The sequence below is a fragment of the Ochotona curzoniae genome, unplaced genomic scaffold (assembly GCF_017591425.1).
Source record: "Ochotona curzoniae isolate NIBS_2020 unplaced genomic scaffold, NIBS_Ocur_1.0 patch371, whole genome shotgun sequence".
Lineage (NCBI taxonomy): Eukaryota > Metazoa > Chordata > Mammalia > Lagomorpha > Ochotonidae > Ochotona > Ochotona curzoniae.
The window spans coordinates 191,524-216,451 of NW_024466941.1; the positions used below are offsets into that span (position 1 = coordinate 191,524).

General features: G+C 49.1%; 1 protein-coding gene across 25 annotated transcripts in view; it reads left to right on the plus strand.

Annotated features, from left to right (window-relative positions):
- Positions 1 to 24,928, plus strand: part of LOC121167446 (voltage-dependent L-type calcium channel subunit alpha-1C) — a 206,167-nt gene that overhangs the window by 157,354 nt on the left and 23,885 nt on the right. For 17 of the 25 annotated variants that reach the window (XM_040996844.1, XM_040996845.1, XM_040996850.1 and 14 more), the window contains 4 exons: positions 10,836 to 10,868; positions 13,540 to 13,668; positions 15,393 to 15,458; positions 16,575 to 16,666. In XM_040996844.1, the coding sequence (XP_040852778.1) occupies positions 10,836 to 10,868; positions 13,540 to 13,668; positions 15,393 to 15,458; positions 16,575 to 16,666 (320 nt within the window). The remainder of the gene's footprint in view (positions 1 to 10,835; positions 10,869 to 13,539; positions 13,669 to 15,392; positions 15,459 to 16,574; positions 16,667 to 24,928) is intronic. The other 8 variants (XM_040996856.1, XM_040996857.1, XM_040996867.1 and 5 more) reach the window with 1 other exon arrangement.

Consider the following 24,928-nt stretch of genomic DNA (forward strand, 5'->3'; position numbering starts at 1 on the left):
TGCCCATGACTCCCTTCTCTGAAAGAGCGAAGGAGCTGAGGTTGGGGGACCTACCAAGAGCTTTCCCAGATGGGCCTCTTCCACCCAACTGCTATGTGAGCGCCCACTGCCCCATGAGCCCACCTCTGCCTGGTCCCTCCCCATCAATTCGCGTCCTTGGACTCCCCTCACAGCCCAGCTCCTGGATCCCTGGCCTGACCAAGGTTGGCCTGGCCACTGGGATTCCAGGCCTCCTGTCACCTTCTGCTCAGAGCTGTGTCCTCCTATACAGTGCCCAGCAGATCCTGTACATGTCTTTTTGTTACCTGGCATGTTTAAATCTCTCTCTATTATAGGCAAGCCTTTTTGCGATTAGTCTTTCCCATGTGTTGTTTAGTTTGTCTTGATTTTTCTTTTGCAAAGAGAAACCTGGTGATGTTTGCATAAACCTTTGATGCATTGAACTGTTGAGTAACAGCTCAAAGAAGATGCTTGAAAGTCTTGATCTAAGATGTTGGAAAGGGCCCTGGTGATCCACCCCATGTCCCCCTGCCACTGTGGTGTCACTGCCCACCAGCCCAGTGTCCCCCCCCCATTCCACTTGTTGTTTGATGCTATCCCCCCCATCAGTTATCAGCCCGAGTCCTGTCCTTCTGATACCAGGTGGACTATGGGAGGTGACACACTTCGCATCTATCCCCCAGCCCTGCTCCCTCTGTAGCTCCGGGTTCAGAGCCCTCTGTCTCGAAGGGTTGTCTTGGTCGTGTGTGTGTGTGTGTGTGTGTGTGTGTGTGTGTGTGTGTGTGTGTGGTGTGGTGTGGTGTGGTGTGGTGTGGTGTGGTGTGTATGCACCCTCTCTCTTGGCTTTCTCTGCCAGGCCTGAAATCATTCAGCAGTCAGTCTCCCTGCTGATGTTCTAAGTCTCTGAGTCTCCTGGCTCCCTAAGAGGGCTCCCAGCTGTGCAGGCTGAGGTGGACTTACCTGGTATCCAAGCTGCCCTCAACCTCAGGGCTTTCAAGGCCAGTGTTTCTGTGCTCAGGGCTGGGGCCAGGCAGAGTCTGCACAGGGGTTTCTGGGGAGTGGGAACAGAAATGGGGAAGGATTAGCAGTGGTGAGCTGTGTGGTCTGAAGGCTTCCTCTGACACAGAGCAGTGCAGAGCCACATGGACACCTGCATAGAGGGACTCAGTGCCCCCAGGGCAGGAGATTACAGGAGGGGGACAGTGGTCACCACCACAGGTGACAAAGGATCCATTGCAATTCCAGAGTGTCCTCCAGGGCACTTATCACTGGTGGCACAGCCTGTAACTCTCCATCTACCATTTTCTGTCATGTAATGTGCATGTTTAATAGAAAAACAAAGAGCAAAATAAAAATTTCTAGAACAGAGAATTTTTACAGAAAAAGTGGCAATGTTGGAGAATACGGTTTGAGGGAAAGCATAGGAAGAGAAGACTGAAATCATCAAACATTCTTACATATTTCATATATGAATTATTCATTATTTCATAAAGCAGAGCTAGAGAATTTGCTCTCTTTTTTAAAGATTTTTTTTTACAGAGAAAAGGAGAGGCAGAGAGAAAGATGTTCCATCTGCTGTTTCACTCCCCAAATGGCCACAACAGCCAGAGCTGAGCCGATCTGAAGTCAGGAGCCCAGAGCTTCTTCTGGGTCTGACACATGGGTGCAGGGTCCCAGGGCTTTGGGCTATCCTGCACTGCCTTCTCAGGCAACAAGCAGGAATATGGATTGCAAGTGGAGCAACCAGGACAGGAATTGGCACTCACATGGGATCCTGGCACTTGAAGATAGAGGATTAGCCAATTGAACCACTGGGTTGGGCACAGAGAGGTATCTGTTGTATCTGCTGGCTCATTGCCCAGTACTGGCAACAACCAGGGTCAGGACATGCCAAAGCTTGGATTCTAGACCTGCTGCTCTTCCAGATGTGCATTAGCAGGAAGTTGCAATGGAAAGCAGAATTGAGATTTAAATCTTCACCAGGAGATGCTGGTGTCCCAAGAGTAGTCTAAAATGCTTTGTCAAATGCCTGCCTTGCTGTAATATTTTCTATTTGCAATTCACTTTCTCATTCCCTCCCCACCCCCCCAAGTCTTAATTACCTTATGAATCTGGCAGGGGAGAAATTGCATCCCCAATTTGCAGATGCTAGAAGTGAGGTGATGAAGATGCTGCCCCTCCTGCCATGGAGCTGGGGGGTCTCAGCTTCCAGTTAGCTTACCTTGCCCCAGGGCCAGAAGGCCTCTGTCTGTAATTCTGTCTAATACCCTTTGGTAAACATGAGTCCCACAGGTCCTTCTTGGCCTCTTCCCATCTCCCAGGAATTATTCAAGCTGTGCTGCCTGTAATTTCCATCTTATATAATCATAGGGCTTGGGGATGGCTTTCTGAAAATGTTGTCCTTCAAGAAAGAAATCACGGCCTTGTATGTCCTTGGAGATCCTGAGCCCCTGCCCTCCCAGCCTCCCTTCATCCCATGCCAGATGGAGGCTCTGGATGGTTGTCTGAGGACCTGGTGAGGAGCAATCATGTGACTGACAGCAAGACAGGCTGTCCAGAGGCACTTCTCTCCCACGTAGCTAGTGTCCCAGGCCTCCACTGGGTCCACTTCTAGGTCATTAGCAACTTCCAGGCAGCTGGAGAAGTTTTCTTTCCCAGTCCCTTGGGACTCTGAGTCCTGCTCCCAGCCTTCCCAAACTTTTCTAGGTGTCCTCTTGACACCCCACCTGGGGTTCTTTAGAGGGATTCACATGAGACGCTTCCGCAGAGTCCATGAGTCCAAAATCCAGAATCCCTGTAACCTATTACCTCTGATTCTTGAACTTACAGGAATCAACCCCCAGTCCTCCATTTTATTCCTCCTAACTGCCCGACAAGTATGAACCACACTTGCCACATTGTTACTTATTTAACCAAAGAAGCAGAAGTAAAGAGATTCATTGCCCAATTGCCTGTAACAGCCAGGGTTGGACAGGGCCAGGGCAGCCAGGTGTCTCACATGGGTGGCAGGGGCCCAAGTATTGGGATTGTCACTGCTTCCTCCAAGGTTCTGTGTTGGCAGGAAGCTGGCAATGGGATTCACAATCAGAGCTGGGTATTAGGTACTCTAGCACCAGACCTGGGCACCCTATTTGCTGGGCTAACTGCCACCCCCATGGTTCATCGTATGTCCCCTTCCCTGCTTTCCTTTGCTACTTTCTTTTATTTTTGGTAAACTGCAATCCCAGGGATCACCAGCCCCTGCCTCTAACCCTGTCATAGTACTTCGTCTCACCTTCTACATGTCAGGCATGGTTTTGTGCTCCTGAGACACACTAGGCAAACAGAGGGCCCTGCTCTTGTGAGCATTAATTCTACAGGGGAAAGCCCCAGTGGAGAGTGATTCAGAAAGGACAGCAAGCAGTTGTCGGAGCTGCTAAGTACCTTGGAAGCATCATCATTCAGGGGAGGGGATGCAGGTACTTGGTGCAAGTGGTGCCTCAGATCAGATGCAGGCTCGAGGTAGTTACCCAGGCAAGAGGGCAGACAAAACAAGAAGGGGACAGGGAAGAGAAGGACAGCAGAGAAGCAGGAGGCCAGGCTTGGGCCTTTGGCTCCCAGCTGGAAGGGAATTCGCTGGTGACTTGGACAAGTGTCAACTCGACACAGGTTCTGTTATGAGATGCCCCCGCTGGCTAGCCTTGGGAGTCAAGGGTGGAAGCCTGCAGAAGGCCAGGGTGGCAACCCAGGAGAGAAGGGGTAGCAACGGAAGTTGTGAGTAGCAGCTAGAGTCCTGGTCATTTTTGACAGCAGCCCTAATGACGCTTCCCGACAGATTGGAGGTGGGTGTGAAGGACATTCCCAGGGCCAGGCAGTGGAAGGACAGGCTTGATGGAGTGAGGGGTAGGGAAGGCAGGGGGTAGACAGGGCTTTTCTGGATTTGGAGATGCAGGAGCTCCATCTAAGCTTGTCCACCCAGAGATACACAAGATGGTGAACTTGTACCTGCCCTTGCTCCTGGCTGGCACTCAATGCTCTGCTGCCAGAAAGGAGGGCCAGGGGAGAACCACGGAGACCTCAGCTTCAAAGAGCAGCCACTAGGATGCTCTGGGCCACTTCTGCTAACTTTAGCAGATGTCTCTGAACAGCTGCTCCCCCCATGTCTCTAGAGGTCCCCTGAAGCCTGAGTTATACCTCAGTTGCCCTAGCCCAGAACTACCCACCTCCTTCTCCTTTCTGGGTCTCAGTTGCAGAAGAAAGATTGCAATGGAATCTAAAAGCCACTGAGGCATCAAAATTTAATTCCAGTGCCTCAAGGTCCTACCCGTCGGAGTGCTGGGGCCAAGAGCTTCACCCAGCACTGTCTCGTGCTCTAGTTATAATATTTTGAGTAAATAAAAGTGCTCAGAGGCATGATCCTTGGATCATGCACATAGATGTTCTCATACTGTGAACTGGGGAGCTTTGCAGATGCTTCTGGCTCTGGCCCTACAGAGCCAGGGAGCAGTTAACCTCTCTGATCTGAATCTCCTGCTCTTTTGGGCATGCATGGAGCTGGGAGGGGCTGAAGCATCTGGTAATCCAGGCACCTGAGCTGGGCAGGTCTGCTATGGAATGTTCCAGACCCTGTGACCATTAGCTTCTTTGGCTTTGGTGTGGCTCAGGTAGAGATCCTCATGAGAGGAAGAGCAAGGAGAGGGCTTATGGGACACAGAGATTTTATGGGGAGAAAACACTGGGCCACGTTCAGAGGAGGAAAACTGAAAGATGTCCTCAGGTGCAAAGTACCTGGTCAACACACGTGACCAGAGCTGGCCAATAAAGCTAGGGCATGATGATGCTGATGATGCTGGCCATGACCTTACTGATCAGGAATGAGGGCAGAGGGTGCGGAGAAAAGGAGGACAAAGAAAATGAAAAAAAGGATTGCATCGTAAAGACTATTGGCTCAGTGCTTCAGTATGTCCTGTGTCTGAGTACCCCAAGGATTTGACAGGTGATGGGTAGGTGCTTAAGTTCCTGACACTCATGTGGGGAATCAGATTGGATGCTCAGTTGTGGGCTTTGGCCTGATCCAACCCCACTCCAGTCATTGCTTTCGGGGAGTGAACCAGTGAATAAGAGAGAGGGAGGGAGAGAGATTGAGAGATAGAGATTGGCATTGACAGATCAGAGTATGTAGCAAGCACCATACCAAGGATGCCATACCCATGATGACGTTCAGTCCTCAGAGGACCTCATGTCCAAGTGAGGAAACTGAAGCTCAGCCAGGATGTAGAACCTGCCCCAAGTCATCCATAGTTATCCAACCAGTTAAGTGACAAATCTGGAGTTTGAGTGCATGTATGTACAAGAGCTGACCCCTACTGACTTGCTGGGTCCATTTGGGATCTACATGAAATTTCAAGGGACAAGGGCCAATGGCTCCCACTGCTCACAGATCCCCACCCTTTTGCCCACACAAGTGACCATGCAGGGCTTCTCAGCTTACCTTTTATGTGTCTGTTGAAGCTGCCACGGTGCCTTCAGGGCACTCAGATGGAAAGCAGCCTGCACATCCAGGATCCACACAAAGGAAGTGCCGGGCAGTGTGTACTGACCTTGCCTGGTTCACAATTTGCAGCTTAACAAAGAGAGGGGGAGGAGGGGAAAACATAAGGAGAGAGAAATGAGATAAGGGGACCAGGCAACCCCTATTCCATCCTCAGCCCACATCTCTCACCCAGAGGAAGGGCAGGCAATAGGCCTGGCACACATTCAGTCTGTCCTTGTCAACTCAATTGCCCCTCCCTACCCCAGTCATAGCAGAGAAGGGGCTGGAAGGTACCTGAAGTGTAATGAGGGAGGATCAGGGAAAATGGGGTTGGAAAGTAAATTCGTCCAAGAACACTTGACTGGACATGATTGTGGAGGCTTCCATGCCCAACCTGCATCTTTGTGGTAGAGCCTGGTGCCCAGAGGACAGGTGAACACAGAGGGCCAGAGGCAGAGTGGGGCTTTCTTGCCTGCCTAGCTTCTCCATTGCAGGGCCAGCCCAGTGCCTGGCCACAGACTGTCATGCCCATGTATTTAGGCAGGGGCTCCGGTCAGTGCCTTGTCCTGCCCTTGTGTAGAGATGATGGTGTGGCCTGAGCTATTTCTAGGGTTGGCACATACAGTCAAGATTGCTGGTCTCAAGGCAGAGGGGTGGATGAAGTCAATCCTTGACCTCTGCCCTCACCCTACTCTGTTGCCCTCAGAATACCTTCTAGTCTCTCCTCACCTTCCTAGCACCACCCTAACTCCCTCCAACAACAACAACAAGCTGTATGGTTTCACAAGGATGTTATCCTGACACACTAATTCACACTAGAGTGGTAGTGATGTTCTCAGCTACTCTTCCGAATAATGACTTGGCCTTTAAGGAGGAGGAGATAGTGCTTGCTGTAAAGGTAACAGCATTCAAGGTTGCAGGGGCAAGACTTCAGCCACGAGTCACCTGTGTGGGAAGGGGGGATTTGCTTTGATATCTCCTTGTTCTGCTGCCTGTGTGGACACAACGCAAAACCACACTCATTCCTGGAAGCCAGATGCCACTTCTGACCATCAGGAGGCATCTTCGGGGATAGACTTGCTGCATGGGCAGCAGCTATGGTGCCAGGGACAGGCAGGGTTGTTGGGGATGGGGAAGGGGAGAGAGCCAGGCTTGCTGCTGGGTCTGAGACAAAAAGTTTTCCTGAAAAGTTGTTGCCTTGAGCAGTGTCCTGCAGCCTGGGCCCCAAAAGTTCATGGGAAACTACTTCTCTGGCTGTCTCGAATTTGGGTTCTTCGTTTGGTGTGTCAGATGCCCTGAGAGTGTGAATGCAGCTCTGGCAAGCTTAAGGTACCCAGGCCCTTCTGACCTCTATCCTACTTGCCTCGACTGTCTTCACTTGGTCTCTCCTCTGAGACTCGCACCCAGCCCTCTCCTTTCCTAGATCAATGAGAGGGGTCATCCTACCATGCCCCTTGGTTGGTCCTCAAAGCAGGGTGGGCTGGTAGTGCTGAGTCAGTGTCCGAGACTCAGCTGTGAAGCTCAGCAGCCTGCTGCTGCCAGTGTGGCTTCAGCACAGCCAAGGGACCCGGTGGATAGCGTGAGCCAGGAGTGAGCAGGAGAGCTGTGCCCTGGCCAAGCTCCGGCCAGCTCACAGTGCCCCCAGGAGTAGGGCTGCTGCTGTCTTTAACTGTGCCATGGCCCACTCCTGGCTGAGTCCTCCCCTGGGCTTGATTATTTGCTCTTTGTTTCCATTTGGAGTCCCTGTCCCTACCTGCTCTTGCTCTGTGTGTCTTATTTATCCTTCTGATCTCTTTCATTTGGAATTCTTTGATATCACTGACACTACCACCAACCTGATCTAGCGCTCATCTATTCTTTGCGGTGTTGTTGTTGTTCTTTTGTGTGGTTGAGTGACTGGGTAGTAGCTGTCCTTCCTAGGAGAAAATAAAAGCATCCAGTCACTTCTGTCATCTGTCCTGTTTAGTGTGCATCTGGCATTTGATGGCACCTGGGAGCCATTGGGTTACAGGGAAATAACACAATGATTCCTGTGGCTTAAGCTGCTTCCAGCCACAGGAGCTGGCCACTGTGTCTCTTGTAAGACAAGCTGGTCGCAATTGGCAGCCTCCCATTATTTAGCACAAAAGACTGGAAGAGCAAGACAGGATTGTGAAAAGGCAAACTCCCAGGCCCTGTGCCTTTCCTCAAGTCATCTTGCAGCCGAATCCCCCTCTAGGGCAGATCCGGGAAAGCAATGGCAGCTGTGCGTCTCATCTTAAGAAATATCAGGGCTTGTATCCTTGCAGCATGAGTTTCCCTCTAGAGAAGTGATGGGAGCCAGGAGGAGGGGACCTGGTCTTTGCCTCCTCACCTGCCTGTTCCCCATCATGTCTGGTCCTGGTCTTTCAGTACTACCTCCTCTGTTGGGCAGCACATCCCCGCACCATCCAGTTCTACCTCTACACCAGTGCTCAACTGCAAATGGTGCCTCCACTTTGCTCCTTGCTGTTCAGCCCTTCTACTGGAAGGCCATGGCACTCCAGCCTCTGGCTGTCCCAGTGATGTGTGCTGGCTTCCGGTGCATCCTTCCTGGCCAAGAGCCTCCTTGTCCAGCCGTACAAAGCTTAACAGCTGAAAATGTATTTGACTTCGGCTGCCTTTCCCTGTAGCTCCCCCATATCATCAGGGGGATGCCATATCATCATTCAGTGGATGCCAACTGCATGAACAAATTCAGTGAATTGTCCCAATAGCTTGAAATGCTCAAAACCTGCCAACACTTTAGGACACACAGGCGGGTTTCATCTGAAATTCCCAGTTTTATCTGAAAGAAGCAATCACTCAAAATGTTACTTGGTGCTACTGAGAGGAGAAAGAGAACATAAAACACAGCTAGAATGTTCCCATGAGGCAAGGGACTCTGTTGCCCCTTGTTACAGCATGGGTCTCCTCATCTAGGAGAGACCTCCAGGATCTGTGGCATACCTACACTGGGCCGCCCATTCTGAATCCTGATCCCAGTGTAGAACCATTGCCAGGGAGCCTCTTGAGGCCCTGTGCTGGGCCTTCCGAGAGAGCTGCCCAGGACATACACACACACACACACCTCCCTGGCTGCCTGCTTATCCTGGGGCATGACAGTTGCTCTCCCGGGAAGCTCACTGCCCACAGCCCACCACCCAGCTGAGGTTCTTTGCTTTCCTTCTGCAATGCCTGAACACCCTGGGTTTCCTGCAGGGTGAGGACTGTGCCTTGGGATACTCCCTGTTGTCCCCACCCTCCCAGGAAGTGCTCTCTGCTTTGAGGATGAATGGTAATTTGTCTGTGAGACCCTGGATCTTGTGAATATGGCTCCCAGCCAGTGGCGAGTGCTGCCTAAGCAGCATGGCCTAAGGCTCAAGGGAAAGTGTCTGGGGTCTCAGCATTCTCCCCCAAGGGAGGTTCCCCGTGGAAGGGGTCCATGCACAGACAGGGAAAGCTGGGGAGTCCTGCTCTTTCCTCCCCACTGCCCTCGTGGTCCTCCCAACCTCTGGTCTCCTCTTTGAGGAGCTGCTGTTAGGATTATTAAATAAATCCATATGGGTGGAGTGATGAAATACAGACTGAAAACAGAATCTTGAAATCAAATGAAATATGGTTTAAATAGATGCGATCTGAAATGGGGGGGGGTCATACAATATTTAAAAGCAGTAAGAAAAAAAGAAAGATGGGTTAAGGAGAAATTATTAAGAAAAGTCTCAAGTGAAGCACACTGCAGATATTAGATGAGAGCTGAGTGCGCCAAATGATTGTCTGAATTTTCCCCAGTGTGTCCAATTTAGGTTGGCACTGGCCCCTAATGACCCTAGGATTCTTAAAAATCGGGGTGAATTTAAAGGATAGGCCAATAGCCCAACCTGCTGGGACTGTGCCTGACACCCTGGCATGATATGTAGTACCCAGAACCTGTTCCCTGAAGCTTGGGTTGCATACAGCCGCTTTACCCATTGACTCCCCAGGGACAGGAGGGTATCAGGCCTGGCCTTCAGGGGTGACTCACAGCTGTGGGAGAGGGTTTCAGAGTTCTGACAAGAAATTTGCTGTGTGTATGTGTGTCTACGTGGGTCCGTGTCTGTGTTCAGTCTAGCCACTAGCCAGGTCCGTGTGCCCTCGCCCCCACTGCGCCCTCCAGGCTCAGAGCCTGTGCAGCTGCTAGTCACTCCTCAAACATCACAAACAGTGGTCTGTGTCTGACAAAAGGGGTGTCCCTTTCCTTCTCTCCCCTCGCCCTACCCTGGAGAACCCACTATTCACAAATCAGGACCCCAGACCATGTCGGGAAGGAAACAAATAGCAACAACAACAATAAAAAAGGAAGTTGAGAAATCTGTGGTCAGAGAAGCATTGTAAGGCTGCAAGCACATGTCTGCTTGTACACTTTTCCATGCTTCCAGAAGCCACCACAACTTTCCTCGACCATGCCCTAGAAATGTGAAGGCAGCAGTTCGAAGGTTAAGGGTAAAAGCAAAAGCATCATGCCAGCTCAGAAAGTGGAGAGCTGTGTGGGGCTGTACCCCCATGTGTGGGCATCTGTGTTATAGGTTGAGAGGGTCAACTCAGGGTCCCCACCTGAGGCCCATATCTTTGGCTCCTGTCCAAAATGAGCTCCATGACAATAACCTTTTGCAGTGTTGGTGTACTGCAAACCAGGTGCAATGATTTTGAGTTAAAAAAAAAAAATGTACTGTTGGGTGCTGGTGGACAAGACTCTACACACACGTCGAGCAGGAGCCAAGGAAGAGCAGCCCTCACCTGAGCCTTAAACTTTGAGAAGCAGATCCTGCCAGATCGGGGCTGGAGACTCTGCTTTAGGGTCCTGTGTGAGAGCTAGACTGCAATCTGCCCCTGAACCAGTAGGCCATTGCCCTTGAGGTCCGTGGTATGGCTACATAGATGCGTGTCGAGATGCAGTTTGGGGTCATCAGGGCCTCCACCAATCAGCCAGCACTGCTGGGAGTGAGGTCAAGTGCAAGGAAGCATACTCTCTTCCAGGTTACCTTAGAACACAAGGCTGATGAAAGACACCTCCATCCACACAGCTCAGTTAGAACAGGGACAAGCGATTAACCACCAGAGACACCCATGGGTAGGAGCAAGCCTTAGGGGCTCTTGCTAGCTGTAAGGCCTGCTGACATGGGGCCCCAGGTGGGGTTGGGTCCCTACCAGGCCCATGCTTCTGTGTGCTGTCACTTGTTCCTTTAACCTTTCCTGCCACCGTGTGACTCCTGTGTTAGCGACCTACAAGACCGGGTGTCTTCACCGGGACTCATGACAGCTTATCTCTGTCTACCTTTCTTTAAAGCCAGCTGAACATACCCAATGCTCTCCCTCTATGGTAAGACTGACCCTCCAGATCATGTGCCCAGCTGCCATGCCCCCCACCCCTGCCCTGAGCACCCCCCCTCTTACCCCAGCCTCAGAGTCTCTCAGCCCAGCCGGGCTCCCAATGCATGTTGCCGCCGTGCTGTGGCTGTCATGTGCCTTGCCTGCCTGTCTTGTGCGAGCTGTGACAATGCCGTTTGTGGGGTGGTGGTCACTGAGCCCTCCCAAGTGTCCTTGGGGGTGGTAATTCACTGTGGTCTTGACTATCTATCCTGTGAGCCACTGGGAGAGAATTGGACCCGAGAGCCATTTCCTGTTCCACATCCTGAAGATGCTGCCGGTGAAAGCTTCCGGCCTTAATTTGATGTGGGGTATTTGTAAGAGAGTGCCTCAGAGAGCCACACCAGGGCAGAGGTGGGGAGGGAGTTTGCATGGCTGGGGGAGGCAGATGCTAGGCTCCTGTTAAGCAATGTCTGAAGCCGCCATCTTCCCAAGCAGTCTGTGTTTAAGGCCGCTGGGGAAGGTTCAGACCAGGATTTCTCAGGAGGGAGGTTGTTCCATTAGGCTGTGCCCATTTTTGTGCGGCAGGCAGGAAGCAGGGGAGCCAAGTGGCTCACTCCTAATTCAGGAGCTGAAAGATGCCATGCAGGTGTCCTTGAGGTCTCCTTAGGGGCAGCCTCCTCTGAAGCCGCTGGCATCACACTTTTCATAGTGACCTAGGAGGTAGTCCTTGGAAGGATCAGGGATTCAATTCCCTAAGCACAAGCAGGACTGGGTGAGTGGGTGATATGTGACAGTGCAACAGGTCATTGGCCAAAAGACTGCCAGGGAAGGCTGTCCTACAGCTTCTCCACCCCAGTGCCCAAGGCCATAGGCCTCAGTCAATGGGGAGAAACCTGCATGTCCAGATGGCTGTGCTCCCCCTGGGGACATGGTCCGGAACTGCAGCCATGGGGGGAACTTGGGCAGCATCGGAGCTCACCCTGCAAGCCTGGCTTTAGGCGGTGGTAATTTTGACCTCTTCAGGTCCAGAGGTCTCCACAATAGCCCGTTCTCAAGCCATGACCCCTGCAGCTCAAGTTCACTGCCGAAGCCTGTTCCTCTCCTGTCCCAAATATTGTGGAACTGAAACCTGAGTTCTAGCACCCTCAGCCACTGCTGCCTGCTTCTCTTGGGGACACAGCCAGAGCTGGGGCTGTCCAGGTGGCAGAACCCCTACGCCTACAGGGCTCTCTTCCCTCTGCTTGTCAGGATTCAGGAACGCGAGGAGAAATGGAAGCAGCTCTGCTTTTGAAATATGAGGGTCTTCAATGATGTTTTCAAAACACATCATCCTGAATGTTTTCAATCAGCCCCGTACGAGGAAGGCTTTGACCTCTCCTGAGACACCAGTCCAAGGCTGTGCCCTGGCTCCCTGGTAGCCCCAACATGGAGGCAGGGGGGAATTGGGGACAGGGCCATGTCACCCTGGGGAACCTGCCTCCCTCACGGGGTCCCTTCCCTGACTAGGAGAAAGAGGAGCAAGTGAACAACCAAGGTGTGGCTCGAGAGGAAAGAATGGCTCTGGAGATCATGACAACCAGAGTGTGAGCAAAGGTGAACGGAGAAGCAGGAGGGCCAAAATGGTTGCAACAATGACCCAGAGACACTGCCTCCCTCGAGGGAGACACAGGATAGGAACAGGCACAGGCACCTCAAAGGGTCCATTCTCTCCTGGTAGGCACCAGTAGGGCTGGGCAAGCTGCACTAGCTCCAGGGGTAGGAAATGGAGGGGAACCAGTGGCTCAGCCTGCCAGGGTGGACAAGGTTGGGTGGGGGTGAGAGGTGGGGCTGGGGTGGGATCAGTACATGGTACACTCAGGTCTGGAGGCAGAGGTTGGCAGTGCTCAAGCCCCTAGGCTGCTTCACTGAGGATGAGTTTTTGGCCATGATCCCTTGGGTAACCCATGCCTCATGGTTCTCCTTTCTGCCAACTTTAGCCCCAGTGCCACCTTGCCTGTCTATCAGGACTCCCTGGCAGGAGATGGTATGCCCTAGGTGGGACCCACACCAGGGGGCTGCCTCCTTGCTGCTGCTTCTCCCTTGCTGCCACCCTGCAGGGTCATGTGCGGCCTTCAGAGAGGGGGTGGAAGGAAAGAAGCCTATTCAAAAGGCAAGGCTTGCAGCCCAGGCCTCAGTCCAGCTCTAGCCTCTCTCCCCTCACCTCCTAGCTAGGCGGGGCCGACTTGAGTGGGCAGCTGATTCCTGCCAAGGTGGTCTCCATCATTGCTAGAAGATGGGGCACTACCTGCCCAACCTGTGAGTTGGGTCTGGTCCTGTACCGTAATGTTGGACTTGCCAGGCTGGACCGCTTCCTCCTGCAGGGCAGCTGGCTGTAGGCCTCAGAGACTTCAAGCGTCTGGGAGGTCCCTATGGAATCTGCCAGTGCTCCTTCCAGGGCATCAGAACTACGGATGAAAGGGAAGACGGCTAGGCAGGGCCATGAGCACAGGGGCCTGGGCACAGCCTGGCTCTGTGGAGACCATGCACTTGGGCTGTGTACCCTGCCAGGTGGCCCTCTAGCCTCCAGGGATGCAGATGGGAGTCTTGTGCAGCTGAGCCCACCCTGCTTTGCCTGCCCCACCCCGAGGGCCCCTTCCTCCCCCTCGCCGTGTTAACTGCACCCTGTTGCCCATGGATTCCAGAGCGCAGAGGAGAATTCCCGTATCTCCATCACCTTCTTCCGCCTCTTCCGGGTCATGCGCCTGGTCAAGCTGCTGAGCCGCGGGGAGGGCATCCGGACATTGTTATGGACCTTCATCAAATCCTTCCAGGTAGCCACACCCTCTGCCCACACCCAGCCTGCCTGCCTGCCTGGGGCAGCCAGCTCTGTTCCACACTGCAGGCCTGACTCGTAGCTATGGGACAGTGCTACTTGGCGACTTCTTGGCTTTCCTTGTTAATGAGATGAGAAGCACAGATCAGCTCCAGGCTCCTAGAGCACCTAGATCCCCTCCCTGTGCCTTCCTAGGGTACTGTCTGTCTCTGCAGTAATTGGCTGGATAGAGTGGCTTGTGGTATGGAACTGATATGAGAAACATGAGCCCAGGGGTTACCGGATAGCCCCCCTGGTCCCTTCACACCCAGCATTTTCAGAATCTGGCTGTTCTGTAAGCATTTCTTCTGCACACACTTGTGTCTGTGGTTACCTGGGTCCTCAGGACCCACCAGGGAGGGAGGGCCCTGCACAGGACATAAGAACACTTAGCTGTGCAGTAAATCCCTTTGCTTGCTCCTCAATTTCCACCTGTGAAGGCAGAATAGTGATTGCTCCTGGCCAGCGTCGGGGTCAGCTTGCAAGTCTGAAATTAAAGACAAGCAAAGCTCTAATTCCTAGAAGCTGAGTGTGCGAACCTCTCAATATGGCGCCTTCCCTCCCTGGCCTGGAGCCGTAGCAGGGCTGCTGCCCACCCAGGACGTGACACTCACCAACACTGTCCTCTGTCCTGGCCAGCTCAGGTTGGGTGGCTGTGGATTCAGCAGGTGCCTGCAATGGGGCCTCTCCCCAAAGCACACCACGCCCAGTGAAGCCTCTGATCCAGGCCATATACCACAAACCCACAGCCCTTCTGGCTGTGTCCAGGCTGAGCCTCCCCCTCCCAAAATCAGCCTGCTCGGCCCCAGGATTCTGTCTTCAGCGTGCCCTTCCCGCCCCTCCACCCTCTCCCCTACCCCAGTATTTCCCTGGGCTGGAAAGAAGACATAGGTGGAGTCATGGACCAAAGGAGGAAACTTGATTATGGAGAAGAAATGACACTGTGACCAAGAAAGCATTGCTTGGGCACACAGTACCCCCTAGTGGCTCTGGGCACTGGCTAAGCAGAGAACCTGCACAATGGACTTTCTCACACCAAGGGTACCCCATGCCGCCACACCTTTCCCCTAAAGTGGTGAAGCCTCTGGGAGATAAATGTATCTGAGCCACTGGGCTGATGCTATGCTGAGTGCAATCCACATCGGTGCGAGACATTGCAACCATGCACTGTATGAGCTTGGAAGTGTTTAAGTGCTAACTCCCGAGAGGTAATTATTACTATGCCCATTCCTCAGAGGAGGAGATGGAGCCCAAGGGATGCCTGAGCTCCTGCTGCTAGCAGGTGGCAGAGCTCCATCTTTGTTCTGTCTTCCTGCTACAATAGTAACACTGGCTCACTGCAGCTCTCAGAGCAAAAGCAAGCTGCCCTCTGTGTCATCACCAGGAGCAGCCCCACCGCGTTCTCCTTGCTCACCTGTCCTTAGAGACACAGGAGCTCTCCCCACACAAGTTACTCTACACGCCTTCTTTTCCTGTCCCAGATCACTGTTGCTGCTCAGGGGGGTGGTTAAAACCCAAGCCAAAATGTGAGGTCACCGCCCATTGCCAAGGCCTCCTCCTAGTCCCCAGGACTTCTGTGCCATACTGGCTGCAGAGATGGGGGTGCAGTGCTTCTCTGAGGGGGGGGAGGACCTGGCCTGTGTCCCCCAAGGCCTTACAGCAATGCCATGCACTTCCTTGCAGGCCCTGCCCTACGTGGCCCTGCTGATCGTGATGCTCTTCTTCATCTACGCTGTGATCGGGATGCAGGTAGGCAGGGCCACCCAGCAGGGCCCCCACGCCTCTCACCTGCTCTTCCAGTATCCAACCACACCTCCCTCTCTGTCCCATCTGAGGGTGGAACACCCCATCCACCACCAGTTGGTCACCTCCTCCAGGTAGCGGGGCAAGTGATCAAGTGTAGGGCAGGCAACACAGATCCTCCTTCCCTTGGCCCCAGGATTAAGGCTGCTCTTGCTGGAGGAAAATGCTTCCTGAGACCCAGGCCCTTCTCAGGAAATAGCCTGAATAGTGAGCCTGCCCAGATACCCTGCTCTAGCCAGGTTTGGTGACCTTGAAGATGACTGTCTAGCCATGCTATCGTGGCCAAGCCAGTGGCTAGGCGGACAGAGCCAGGCCCAGCCCACGGAGCATTCACAGTTCACTGGGCCCGTTCTTGCTCATTCCCACGGTACCTTCTCCTGCCTCACACCTGGAGCTCCCAGCCCCTCTCCAGGACTCTGGCTGTGTCTCCAAGGTGAACACACCAGAACTTCCCCCTGGCTGCCCTCCACAGCAGCCCTGAGCTACCCTTGGTGACTCCCTCTGTGTGTTCAGTGCAGAAGGCCTCCCAGGGACTCAGGTGCCAGCATCTGTTGAGAATCAAGGGTGGTCATTTCTAAAAGGAGTGTAGCTTTAGCAAGACCAGGGAGGAAAGAGGCCTAGAATTTGGAGGAAAAGTTAAGCACTCCAAAGCCAGGAGCCCAAGCTGGAGGAACACTTGGACACATCGAGTTGGTTTGGCAGTTGGGAAAAGGCTACGAGCTCTGGGTGCTGCCCGGAAGCAGGGACCCTGCCGCAGCAGCCACAGCTCACAGCCCTAGATTCCCCCTCCCACCCAGCTGCCTTGGGCTGCGGGGAACTTTTCTAAGGGCTCAGGACACCTTTCCCCTGCCCCTCATCAGGGTGAGGATCTGGGGTCAGAGGCCAATTGGGTGGCAGGTGCCTACCAGGTTGCTCTGTAGGACTGTTCCCCTTGGACTTCACCTGTACTGACCCGTCCGCCCCCCTCCCCGACCAATCCCCAGCTGAGACCATGGAACAGTGGTCAAATAGGAGGACCCTCTGTCCATGGGTCACCAACTTCCTATTCGTCCTCCCCGATAGGTGTTTGGCAAAATTGCCCTGAATGATACCACAGAAATCAACCGGAACAACAACTTCCAGACCTTCCCTCAAGCTGTGCTGCTCCTCTTCAGGTAGGTCTCTAAGGCACAGGTGCAAGATACAGCCTGGGTCGAAAATCCCGCATCCTGTATTACCTTAAGTTGCTCTTGGTCCCTCACATTCCTGCTGTCACCAGGGGATCACCAGCCAAAGCCTGAACTGGTGATCTAAAACACAGGTTTGAAATGGGAACAGGCTCCAGACCTTCCTCGCACTGCCCTGTGGTCCTCAGCAAGGTGTCTTATTTCTCTACCATCAGTTATCCTGCAGAGTAAACACAAAGGTAGATCTGTTTTTCCAGCATCTGCCAGTTGTGTATCCATGTGCATTGAGTTGTATCTCCTGGTAAGCCATCCTTAAGTTCTGTCACCCAACTTGGGGCTCACTGCTGCTCCTGGGGGAGTCTGTGCTCATTGCCTCCACCCCATACACATACCCATCTGCCTTTCCCTGCTTCTCACAGCCCAGAACTCAGGGATCCTTCCTAGTCTGCGGTACAGAGATGAAAACCATGTTTTCTCCCTTGTCCAGAGTATTTCTTCAATCTGTGCTGGCTCATGTGTCGGGCTACACAGGATGGCACTAGGATTAGCAGCGAACCATTTTCTGTTCCCAGGGTCCCTTTCCAGGGCCCATAGATCCCTCTGTGGATCTGTCACCCACTCAGCATGTTCTACAGAACCCTTTCCTCACGCCAAGCACAAACCTCATTATTGCAACACTTAAGCCTGTGTCACATTTCAATATGGGAACTGGACACTATACTCAGAATAAACATGAACCCTATTTCCACTTCTTTCCTGAAGTCCTTGATGATCAAAAATAACTTCTTTGAAAAATATTTATTCTTATTTTTATTGGAAAGGCAGAGTTACAGAGAGAAGGGTGGACAGAGAGAGAAAAAGATCTTCCATCTGCTGGTTCATTCCCCAGTTGGCTGCAATGACCTTGGACAATGGAGAACCAGGAGCTTCTTCTGGGTCCCCCATGTGGTTACTGGGACCCAAGTACCTGAAACATTCTCTGCTGCCTTCCCAGGTCACAAATAGGGAGGTGGATTGGAAATGGAACAGCTGGGATGCAAACCAGTACCTATATGGGCAGAGGCTTAGATGGCTATGCCATGATGCCAACCTCTGGATATAACGTTTAAAATTGATAAATGTATAATAGTGCTAGGAGAAGCAGGCTAAATATGGAAGGAGCATGCTTGGTGAGCTGGAAGTGCTGTGGGATTCCCAGCTGGAAGAAAGGAGATGCGATCCAGTCGACAAAGACCCAAGACCTGAGTCAAGCACTGTTCCAGACAAGGGGACTGCGGTAAGAGCAGCCCAGGGCCTGTCTGAGCTCAGGGCCAACAGGCACAACACACTGGGATTTGAGGAGCGCTTGCTCCTGCTCACAAGGAGGACATGGCAGCACATAACACTGCACCCTTGGCGGTTGCTGAGACATAGCAGGGCTCTCTTTTCAAGAAAAGCTGCTTGGCAACACAGCTCCGAAGCCCGAAGAGGCTTCTGGGCTGAGAAATGTATCCACGAAGACCTAGGCCGGGTTCTCAGTCACAAACAATCACCATCACAAAGTACCTGGGTAAAACAGACAGTGTGAAAAAGAGGTACCACACTCGACAAACAGATGGTCAAGAACCCGGGAAGAATACTAAGTAGAGGCCCCTGATATGAAAAGAAGTGAAGCTCATGTCTTTAATGAGATGACAGCAGGCAACACATCTGGCCAGTTTAGAAGCAGAGGCAGTAGCAACTGCTATTAAAAAGGACATAAGCGAGAGAAAACCCAGGAAAGAAAAACACATATCTTGATGATCCTTAAGTGAAGAAAGGGAGCAGCCAAAATGTGAACTTGGGAGCTGAGAGATCGACCAGCTGAAAGAAAAGAGAGTCTCTGCCATTGTGCATGCCCGCCATGATGGGCATATGACTGAATGAACTATAGTCATGATAGAGGGGACCTCAGTGAGAGGGAAGGGAATTGGGGAGGGGATAAGGGAAATCCCAGGGTCAATGGAAATGTATCATAAAATCATAATAATAGGAGTTTAAAAAAAAACAGAGAAAGAAAATGTGAAATCAAAATTAAAACAGGTTAGAGCAAGAAAAATCTCTTTTTAAAATTTTTTTAAAAGATTTATTTTATTTTTATTGGAAAGGCAGATATACAGAGAGGAGAGAAAGAGAGGAAAATCTTCCGTCTAATGATTCACTCCCCAAGCGGCCGCATTGGCTGGAGCTGAGCCAATCCGAAGCCAGGAGCCTCTTTGGGCCTCCTGCGCGGGTGCAGGGTCCCAAAGCTTTAGGCCATCCTCGACTGCTTTCCCAGGCCACAGGCAGGGAGCTGGATGGGAAGCCGGGCTGCCGGGATTAGAACTGGCGCCCATACGGGATCCCAGGCGTTCAAGGCGAGGACCTTAATCACTACAGCATCGAGCTGGTTGCCAGAAAAATCTCTTTGTAATAGAAATTCCTAACCTAGTTAACAAAAGAAACAAAGAATACAAAATAAAGGAATGATAAAATAAACTTTCCAATAAATATATAAAGTTGCAGATTGCGATGACCTGCGAAATGCAGCGCACATTAACTCAAAAACTCTTACAAGGACACAGTATGGTGACTTTTTGATGACAGGAATAGACAGTTTGCTACAAGCTTCCAAAGAGGAAGCAATCATAAACATAGAAGAATGGGTGCCTTTGAGACCAGCATGAATCTGATGGCAAATCAGATGAGGCTCCCATGGGAAATTGCAGTCTCTGATGAATACAGATACAGAAATCCTCAACCAACAAGAACTGAAGAAACAAAATTGATGCAAGGTACACAAGGATGCTTCACCACACACACACACACAAACAACAAAGGTGATGTGGCACATTAATTAAAAAACTATGTGAGTGTCTCATAGACACATTTCATTTGATGAAATGCAGCATTCGTTCATAAAAAAGACACTTGGCAAATGAGGCAGAGAATGAGTGGATCTCAGACAATACAGGCCACATCTTGTAAACCCCAGCAGGGATCAGATTCAGGGAGGAGTGGACCGCTCATCCGCCAAGATCAGAAACTGGACAATCATGGCCATTGTCACTGCCGCTGTGTAACACACAACTGGACATTCTCGTCAGAACAAATAAACAAGTAAAAATAAATGAATTAATAAAAGGCATCCGAACAGGAAAGGAAGGAGTGAGTTATCTCTGTAAAGGTTTTCTATATAGGAAACCACAAAGACTTGACTGGAAAAAAATTAGGTAGAACTGATAAAGGATACAAAATACACATGAAAAAATTCCTATAGAACCTCCTAAGATCCCCCCAAGTAGCTAAAGCAATCTTGAAAAGAAATTGAAAGTAATACTACCCAGCTTCAAAATCTACTGCAAAGCTACAGGAGTGAGAATGGTGTGTGCTACAGAAAAGCAGACACAGCTAATGTTAACAAACTAGATTCCAGAGGCATAGCTGTACATCTAGCCAGTTGATGCTTCAACAAACGAAACAGGAGCATATGGCAGCAGCAGAATGTCACAGCGCTTAAAATACCCTGTGGGATGCGGACATTCAAATACCACACTGTCCAGGTTTGACTTTTGACTCTAGCTTCCTGTGTGTGAAGGGATAGCTCAAATGTTGGTTTCCCTGAAATCCTTGTGGGAGCCCTGGATGGAATTCCTGGTTCCCGCCTTTGGCCTAGCCCAGTCCTGAGCACCATAGGTATTTGGGGAATGAATCAGCAGATGGAAGCCCCTACCCCCCAACAATTAAATATATATTTTTAAGAAAAGAATATGCAATAGAGAAAAGACAGTCGATTCTACAGTAGTTGCCAAAAGAGAAAAAAAAATTGAATTGCTTTCAACAGTATAAATTAATGTCAGATTTTTCATCCACAAAAAATATGTGCTAGAAAACAATGGGATAATATGTTCAAAATGGTGAGGAAAATGTATTTTTGAACCTAGACTCCTACTTGCAATCAAATCAGCATTCAAGTAGCAAAGCAAAATATAGACATTCGCAAAACTTTAAGAACAAGAAAGGTATTTCCTCATATAACCTTTCCTCGGAGCAGTTATACAACAACACGCTTTCAAAAATGCAGAGTGAAACAGAATGTACAAGATGCATAAGTAAAGAACTTGTAAAGTTATGCTGAGCAGTTTAAACGCATCAATTTTAGTTTATGATCAGTGTAAGTAATTGTCAAGTGGGGGATCCTGTCCACTGTCGTTTTTCAAGGCATGAACTAGCATGTAGATCTCTCTCCTCTCTCTCTCTCCTTCTTTATCTATAACTCTGCCTTTCAAGTAAATAAACCTTTAAAAAGATAAAATTACAAAAATAGAAGAAAGGATAAAGAATACATAAAAAGCATGCTGAAATAACTTACTCTAACAGATTTGTACTCAATAAATGGCAAAAAAATATTCCACACTTTTGAGCACTCAGAAATATTCACAAAATTGAGCCAGAACTTAAGTCATGACAAAAATTTGGTAAACTCTGAAAATTCTCTGACTCAATATAATAAATTTAGAAATTAACTATAACAACAATAGCCTCTACAAATCCATGTCCTTAAAATATTTAAGTCACTCTTTTAAATAAATCAAAGCTGAAACCACAAAACGCTTAGAAATGAGAGAGTAGGAGCACTCTGTCTTAAGTATATAAGATAAGCCAATAAATTCCAAAGAAACAGAACCCCAAATTCATCTAATAACTAAATGTTTTAAGAGAAATTGGCCAGTAAATATTGAAGCACAAAATAGCCCCAAAGTATAAGGGGATGCTTTTAAAATTTTAAAACAATAACCTAATCCACATGTGGAACAAAGAGTCCATCAATAAACTTTAAAGTTTATTTCCTGGGAAAGATTGATAAATAAATAAACTTTGTTCAACTCCAACTTGGACAAAAGATAACAGTGGAACTGCAGAAGTCCTTGTAGTTAGAATGTAGCTGAGAGAATCATATTTCTTTTATTTTGTGACACCCTAGAGATAAGCAGATACCAGGAACTCAGGGCAGGGGACTGTGAGCACCAACTCTGAACTATACTTACTCACTTATTTGAGATGTTATGTGATCGTGAGCTTGCTGCTGACACTCTGGGCAAAGAATGGATGTCATAAAATGGGTGACAGATGAGGCTTCCCTATGTAGCATGACTGAATGCACCTGCTGCTGGGTAAGGGACACTTATTGTTACACTTGGGAAAACTGAACAAAGAACAGTTGTGTGATGAATCCTAGTTTTCTCGGTTCTGTTATTGTAAAGATAACAGCTTGAGGATATTCCTGGATTGAGTGGCCCCTTCTCACCTGGGGTCCAAAGCTAACCCTCAGAATTGTCAGGTTCCCCCCAAAATGTTGTGCAAAGCCCCCTAGACAAGAATGGTGAGAATCCCAAGACCAATGCATGCATGTCTCCATGTCTTGTTACCGCATGAATCCTGCAACCAAAGCAGCCGCATGCTCTGAGAAACAACATGTGGAGATCAAGAGGCCAAAGGATGTGCTCAACGTGTGGCACAGAGAATGGGAACCAAAGGCAAATGCCAGGGACAGACTACCAAGAGATAGAGGCTGTGTGCTATGAGAACCTTGGCCTCTAGTCGGAGTCCAGCCAGAGCTAAGATTTTCTACGAGTAGCAAATAAATAGGATCAGACCATAAGTACAAACTAATAACAACAACAACAATAATAACCCTGTGATAGGTATTTAGCCTACCAGAGACCTTTCAATCTTGGGATTCAATCTTTGGCTCCAGGTCCTGCCTCCATCTTTCCGCTAATGCAGATCCTGGTAGGCAGTAGTGTGGGTTCAAGCAGGTGTGTTCTGAGTCCTGGAGCACAGACCGAGTTCCCCACTATGTCCTTCAATCTGTCCCAGCTGTGCTCATTGCAGGCATTTGGGGAGTGAACCAGAAAATAGAGATATTCTCTCTTTCTCTCTCTGCCAGAGAGTTCAAAGAAAATTACAGAAAAGAGAGCATTATATGGATTCATTTATGCAATACATTTTAAAACCTTTTGGTGTAGGAAAATACGAACCATCAAAATCTTAAGAATAAATTTGAATTGAAGGGATGATCAAAGTTTCCATCTCCCAGAAGACCCAAGATCCAATAGGCTCCCTTGTGGAGCCTCCCATGATCAGCCCTGTGCTGCCTGAGCTCTGCAGGGAACACCTCCCTGTTCAGCAGCACAGAGGAACACCACGGAGAGAGACTAGCAAATTACACATATGAACATGAATGGCTGCCATTGATGACTCGTGCAAATCAATCGAAAAACACAACTAATATGATAATACTATACCCATGATATAAACAACATCCTACTGTTAGTTTTATCATCAAAGGATAAGAATTGGAGAGAGAAGACAAGATTACATGACAAAAATCTGATTGCATTTGCAGAATACAAAAGAGGAGCTATAGATAAATTAAAACCAGAAAGAACATTCAGTTGGCCTGTATATAAGACATCAATGCTGGCTCTTCCCCATTAGTAACACACGGACACAACCTTTAAATTAGGCCATTTTAATTGTAGCAGAATAGATACATAGAGATGAGATTTTTTTTTCTCATGAGATGTGTTTTGGGGGAACCAAAAAATTTTATTGAAGACTTCTTTGACTCATAGTGTCAGAGGAAGAGAAAGGAGAGAATTCCCATACCTACAGAACCGTATGATGGAAAATAATTTTTAAAAACTTAAAAAACAAGTTACCGATACACCTCAAAATGAAAATTAAAAATTACATTTTGGCAATGTTGAATTTGAAATTTATATTTCGATTTCTAGATTAAGACTTCAGAAGAGAAGTGTATGGCTATAGACAGAAACTTAGGAATTTGGGTGGTATTTAAGCTCTCCTCTGTTATTATATAATATTGGAAATTTCCATGACATGAGTTTGTGTAAGCTGCTCTTGCCATCCAAAGGGAGGAGTACCAGGATGGATATCTTAATTTGCTTTACTATATTAGTAATCATATATTCAAATATATTGGAAAATATTATGTTGTTCCTTAGCTGTACAAAATAAAATTGATTGTAAATGTAAAATAAAAATATTTTTTTAAAAAAGGTATAGTAAGTGGGACAGTACAAATAGTGGGACATACAAATAGTCCATGTAGTAGGTATCTCAGGTCAGCAGGTAAAGGTGTACTATTTGATGAATAGTATGAGGAAAATTTATTACACAGAAAGATGAAAGCATAATTATCACTGATGTGGAACACAGAATAAATTCTGTGAGTTATTGTGAAAAATAAAACTTCGGAACCTTTTGAAAAGCATAGAGGTTAGTATCTATGACCTAGAATAAATAAGGAGAGATTTTTTTTTAATGTATTATTTATTTTATTTGAAGGGCAGAATTGCAGACTGAAGGGAAAGTAGAGATAGAGGCAGGGAGAGAGAATTTTCCCAAATAGTTACAATGGCTGGAGCTGGGTCAGGCTGAAGCTAAGAATCCAAAACTCCATTCAGGTCTCCCCAAGGGTGGAGGAGCCCAAGCACTTGAGTCATCAGCTTACATTGCCTTTCCGGGTGCATTAGCAGGGAACTCACCAAGAGCAGAGTACTCTAGGACAGGCACTCTTAAGGAAGGCTAAGCTCAACAGGCTGCACCACAATGCCTGAAGGGTTCTTTTAGATGAGATGCAAAAGAGCATTCATCAAAATACACTACAAACAGACAAGAGGCAAGCCACAGACTGGAAGATACTTGTAACGCATATTAACACCAAGAACGGGATCTGTAAGGAATACGGAAAGGATCTTACAAATCAACAACAACAAAAAACCAATAACCTGGAATCAAGCAAGCAAAAATGTGAACACGCAATTTAACTGAAAAGAAAACTCAAATTCTCAATTCATTTGAAAACATCCATGAAATAGTATTGAACACACTGAGTGGCATTTTTTAGAATTCACTACAAAATACCAAGTTGATGGTAGGAATCTAAATTGAACAAACACTTGGAGAGAAGAAAGGCCTACTACCAGTGAAGATACTTGCACTTTCAACTGGCAAAGGCACTTCTAAGCAGATACCCGAAGTGTGGATTTGCATGTTTATTTCAGTGTTATTTGTAATAGAAAAGGTGGGTGGCAGGTATTGGAGCAGAGTGGATTAACCCATCACTTGAGAGCCAGGAACTGAATTCAGGCCTCTAGTGGGTGGCAGGAACCCAGTCCTTTCACCCACAATCACTGCTTCCCAGGGTCGGCATTGGCAGGAAGC